Source organism: Pseudophryne corroboree, chromosome 9, assembly GCF_028390025.1.
Source record: "Pseudophryne corroboree isolate aPseCor3 chromosome 9, aPseCor3.hap2, whole genome shotgun sequence".
Lineage (NCBI taxonomy): Eukaryota > Metazoa > Chordata > Amphibia > Anura > Myobatrachidae > Pseudophryne > Pseudophryne corroboree.
This window is the reverse complement of record NC_086452.1, coordinates 477,710,730-477,716,729: the sequence shown is the minus strand read 5'-3', so window position 1 is coordinate 477,716,729 and position 6,000 is coordinate 477,710,730. Positions and strand designations below refer to the sequence as shown.

Here is a 6,000-nt window from a genome sequence, read left to right as displayed (position 1 = left end):
CCGGTGTCCTTGTGCGATAGGAAGCCTTAGGCTTCTATAGGCAGCGCTGATTGTTACACTTTGCAGGGACTGCTGCATGCAGGCACATCACAGCCCCACAGAATCCTATAGGAACGTCTGTTCTGCAGGGAGGCAGCAGAGATCTCCAATACCTGCTTCCGGCCATTACATACATACATAGGTATTGCGGATGGATCACCATATGTAAACTGACCATTGCTACCGGTAACTTAATGTGGATACATCCCACCCTGACTGGCTAGATGCAGGTTTACAATTATTTCTCCCACTTTCTCAAGCTTACTAGCAGGGTGCATTTGTTGCTGCCTTCCCAAACCGTCTGTTGTGCGCACTGTTGATTGGTCATGTGACTGAGGGTCATATGCTGTATTCTATAGACGATCTTGCACTGTCACAGTCCCTTATCCTGCACGCACCGTATGCTCCGTCTCCTCTGCTTCATATACACTGGAAAACTCTATACAAATCACTCAAAACATATAATGTATCCAGTATGAAAATACACTGTAAATATTCACAAATGTACAAATAAACATTACAACACAGACTGGTTTATTACATAGGTTGTTCTATATGAAATGTAGCTGTAACATGCAAGAAATGTTCCTTTGTACTGCTCACTTCATCAGCTTCCATACTCCTATAACAAGAGATACAGGATTCTATTTTACATTCTCCATCTGAGCAAGTATAGAAACGGTTATATACAGTGTACTCTTATATATGGCTGTTGTCACCCTGGCTTCCATCCTATCACAGTCACATGTAATACCGGACCTTATTCATGTGTCACCAGCCATTTACCAAGAGACAATAGCCGTGTAAACTATAGAGTGTTGCAGGGATGTGATCACTGGGGGGTCCCCAGATGCTTTATACATACACAATAGATACACTATATAACGTAATGATGTATAAACTATAGTGTTGCAGGGATGCGATCACTGGGGGTCCCCAGATGCTTTATACATACACAATAGATATACTATATAACGTAATGATGTATAAACTATAGTGTTGCAGGGATGCGATCACTGGGGGTCCCCAGATGCTTTATACATACACAATAGATATACTATATAACGTAATGACGTATAAACTATAGAGTGTTGCAGGGATGTGATCCCTGCGGGGTCCCCAGATGCTTTATACATACACAATAGATATACTATATAACGTAATGACGTATAAACTATAGTGTGTTGCAGGGATGTGATCACTGGGGGGTCCCCAGATGCTTTATACATACACAATAGATATACTATATAACATAATGACGTATAATATAGAGTGTTGCAGGGATGTGATCACTGGGGGTCCCCAGATGCTTTATACATACACAATAGATATACTATATAACGTAATGACGTATAAACTATAGAGTGTTGCAGGGATGTGATCACTGGGGGGTCCCCAGATGCTTTATACATACACAATAGATATACTATATAATGTAATGACGTATAAACTATAGAGTGTTGCAGGGATGTGATCCCTGCGGGGTCCCCAGATGCTTTATACATACACAATAGATATACTATATAATGTAATGACGTATAAACTATAGAGTGTTGCAGGGATGTGATCCCTGCGGGGTCCCCAGATGCTTTATACATACACAATAGATATACTATATAACGTAATGACGTATAAACTATAGAGTGTTGCAGGGATGTGATCACTGGGGGGTCCCCAAATGCTTTATACATACACAATAGATATACTATATAATGTAATGACGTATAAACCCCTGAACTCTGGGCAGGCAGACGAGAAGCTGCTGGAAATGGAAACGATTGGAAGCGAGATTGCATTTTATCTCCAGATGTGACATATGATACATAACACAGAACTTGGCCGTTGCAGGGAAGATCAGAACTGTGGAAAGGACTGCGACGGGTGCTGGTTCTGATGTGCCACGTTCTAGGGACTGGAGCAATACGTGGCTTTATGATGGCGTACAGATAAAAGACATACTCTGTTATATACAGTCCTTAGGGGTGTGATGGCTAATCGGAGTCTTCCTCCTGCTCCTCGTGTTCTGCCTCCTGGTCACTTCCCTCGCTCTCTTCCTCCTACAGGGAGACCCGGGATATAGACGTTACTAGAAGGGCCGGTACATAGCATTTACATTAGACGTCACTAGACGGGCCGGTATATAGCATTTACAGCAGACGTTACTAGAAGGGCCGGTACATAGCATTTACATTAGACGTCACTAGACGGCCCAGTATGTAGTATTTACATTAGACGTTACTAGACGGGCCGGTATATAGCATTTACATTAGATGTCACTAGATGGTCTGGTATAGGCTGCATTTAGGGTCAGGGCTAGATTGGGGTAAGCTTGTAATTAGGGTTTAATGCTAGATAGGAGTTAGGCTGCAATCAGGGTTATGGTACTACCACTGGGCCTGATTCAGGCTTGGTGGCAGTGTAGGGATGTTAGGTACATTGTGAGTGTAATGTGGAGAGGTGGCAGTGTAGGGATGTTAGGTACATTGTGAGTGTAATGTGGCGAGGTGGCAGTGTAGGGATGTTAGGTACATTGTGAGTGTAATGTGGCGAGGTGGCAGTGTAGGGATGTTAGGTACATTGTGAGTGTAATGTGGCGAGGTGGCAGTGTAGGGATGTTAGGTACATTGTGAGTGTAATGTGTCGAGGTGGCAGTGTAGGGATGTTAGGTACATTGTGAGTGTAATGTGTCGAGGTGGCAGTGTAGGGATGTTAGGTACATTGTGAGTGTAATGTGTCGAGGTGGCAGTGTAGGGATGTTAGGTACATTGTGAGTGTAATGTGGTGGCAGTGTAGGGATGTTAGGTACATTGTGAGTGTAATTTGGCGAGGTGGCAGTGTAGGGATGTTAGGTACATTGTGAGTGTAATGTGGCGAGGTGGCAGTGTAGGGATGTTAGGTACATTGTGAGTGTAATGTGGCGAGGTGGCAGTGTAGAGATGTTAGGTACATTGTGAGTGTAATGTGGCGAGGTGGCAGTGTAGGGATGTTAGGTACATTGTGAGTGTAATGTGGCGAGGTGGCAGTGTAGGGATGTTAGGTACATTGTGAGTGTAATGTGTCGAGGTGGCAGTGTAGGGATGTTAGGTACATTGTGAGTGTAATGTGTCGAGGTGGCAGTGTAGGGATGTTAGGTACATTGTGAGTGTAATGTGGTGGCAGTGTAGGGATGTTAGGTACATTGTGAGTGTAATTTGGCGAGGTGGCAGTGTAGGGATGTTAGGTACATTGTGAGTGTAATGTGGCGAGGTGGCAGTGTAGGGATGTTAGGTACATTGTGAGTGTAATGTGGCGAGGTGGCAGTGTAGGGATGTTAGGTACATTGCGAGTGTAATGTGGCGAGGTGGCAGTGTAGGGATGTTGGGTACATTGTGAGTGTAATTTGGCGAGGTGTCAGTGTAGGGATGTTAGGTACATTGTGAGTGTAATGTGGCGAGGTGGCAGTGTAGGGATGTTAGGTACATTGTGAGTGTAATGTGGCGAGGTGGCAGTGTACGGATGTTAGGTACATTGTGAGTGTAATGTGGCGAGGTGGCAGTGTACGGATGTTAGGTACACTGTGAGTGTAATGTGGCGAGGTGGCAGTGTAGGGATGTTAGGTACATTGTGAGTGTAATGTGGTGGCAGTGTAGGGATGTTAGGTACATTGTGAGTGTAATGTGGCGAGGTGGCAGTGTAGGGATGTTAGGTACATTGTGAGTGTAATGTGGCGAGGTGGCAGTGTAGGGATGTTAGGTACATTGTGAGTGTAATGTGGCGAGGTGGCAGTGTACGGCTGTTAGGTACATTGTGAGTGTAATGTGGCGAGGTGGCAGTGTAGGGATGTTAGGTACATTGTGAGTGTAATGTGGCGAGGTGGCAGTGTACGGATGTTAGGTACATTGTGAGTGTAATGTGGCGAGGTGGCAGTGTACGGATGTTAGGTACATTGTGAGTGTAATGTGGCGAGGTGGCAGTGTACGGATGTTAGGTACATTATGAGTGTAATGTGGCGAGGTGGCAGTGTACGGCTGTTAGGTACATTGTGAGTGTAATGTGGCGAGGTGGCAGTGTAGGGATGTTAGGTACATTGTGAGTGTAATGTGGCGAGGTGGCAGTGTACGGATGTTAGGTACATTGTGAGTGTAATGTGGCGAGGTGGCAGTGTAGGGATGTTAGGTACATTGTGAGTGTGATTTGGCGAGGTGGCAGTGTAGGGATGTTAGGTACATTGAGTGTAATGTGGCGAGGTGGCAGTGTACGGATGTTAGGTACATTGTGAGTGTAATGTGGCGAGGTGGCAGTGTACGGATGTTAGGTACATTGTGAGTGTAATGTGGCGAGGTGGCAGTGTACGGATGTTAGGTACATTGTGAGTGTAATGTGGCGAGGTGGCAGTGTAGGGATGTTAGGTACATTGTGAGTGTAATGTGGCGAGGTGGCAGTGTACGGATGTTAGGTACATTGTGAGTGTAATGTGGCGAGGTGGCAGTGTACGGATGTTAGGTACATTGTGAGTGTAATGTGGCGAGGTGGCAGTGTAGGGATGTTAGGTACATTGTGAGTGTAATGTGGCAGTGTACGGATGTTAGGTACATTGTGAGTGTAATGTGGCGAGGTGGCAGTGTAGGGATGTTAGGTACATTGTGAGTGTATTGTGGCGAGGTGGCAGTGTAGGGATGTTAGGTACATTGTGAGTGTAATGTGGAGAGGTGGCAGTGTAGGGATGTTAGGTACATTGTGAGTGTAATGTGGCGAGGTGGCAGTGTAGGGATGTTAGGTACATTGTGAGTGTATTGTGGCGAGGTGGCAGTGTACGGATGTTAGGTACATTGTGAGTGTAATGTGGCGAGGTGGCAGTGTAGGGATGTTAGGTACATTGTGAGTGTAATGTGGCGAGGTGGCAGTGTAGGGATGTTAGGTACATTGTGAGTGTAATGTGGCGAGGTGGCAGTGTAGGGATGTTAGGTACATTGTGAGTGTAATGTGGCGAGGTGGCAGTGTAGGGATGTTAGGTACATTGTGAGTGTAATGTGGCGAGGTGGCAGTGTACGGATGTTAGGTACATTGTGAGTGTAATGTGGCGAGGTGGCAGTGTAGGGATGTTAGGTACATTGTGAGTGTAATGTGGCGAGGTGGCAGTGTACGGATGTTAGGTACATTGTGAGTGTAATGTGGCGAGGTGGCAGTGTACGGATGTTAGGTACATTGTGAGTGTAATGTGGCGAGGTGGCAGTGTAGGGATGTTAGGTACATTGTGAGTGTAATGTGGCGAGGTGGCAGTGTAGGGATGTTAGGTACATTGTGAGTGTAATGTGGCGAGGTGGCAGTGTAGGGATGTTAGGTACATTGTGAGTGTAATGTGGCGAGGTGGCAGTGTACGGATGTTAGGTACATTGTGAGTGTAATGTGGCGAGGTGGCAGTGTAGGGATGTTAGGTACATTGTGAGTGTATTGTGGCGAGGTGGCAGTGTACGGATGTTAGGTACATTGTGAGTGTAATTTGGCGAGGTGGCAGTGTAGGGATGTTAGGTACATTGTGAGTGTAATGTGGCGAGGTGGCAGTGTACGGATGTTAGGTACATTGTGAGTGTAATTTGGCGAGGTGGCAGTGTAGGGATGTTAGGTACATTGTGAGTGTAATGTGGCGAGGTGGCAGTGTAGGGATGTTAGGTACATTGTGAGTGTATTGTGGCGAGGTGGCAGTGTAGGGATGTTAGGTACATTGTGAGTGTAATGTGGCGAGGTGGCAGTGTAGGGATGTTAGGTACATTGTGAGTGCACAGGACTGTACTGTACGTGCGCAGTACGGGTCCTGCATCGTCGCTTGCAATGCGGCTGCAGACGTCAGGTGATTGGGAGGCTGCAGCGGTTTGGGGGGGGGGGGGGGGGGGCACGTTGCCTCTGTTTTGTGGTAGTGCTGAGGCCATTTCCTGAGCTCCACAATGGAGCTGCGGCAGCCTGTCTGGGTAACCTCGGGGTCGC

The 6,000-nt window shown here is 46.5% G+C and overlaps 1 protein-coding gene across 1 annotated transcript in view; it reads right to left on the bottom strand.

Annotated features, from left to right (window-relative positions):
• Window positions 1-552: 552 nt before the first annotated feature.
• The window catches only part of FANCD2 (FA complementation group D2), a 255,379-nt gene continuing 249,931 nt past the window's right edge, over window positions 553-6,000 (bottom strand). Inside the window, exon 44 of the mRNA XM_063941424.1 lies at window positions 553-2,096. Coding sequence (XP_063797494.1) covers window positions 2,031-2,096 — 66 coding nt within the window. The 3' untranslated portion in view covers window positions 553-2,030. The remainder of the gene's footprint in view (window positions 2,097-6,000) is intronic.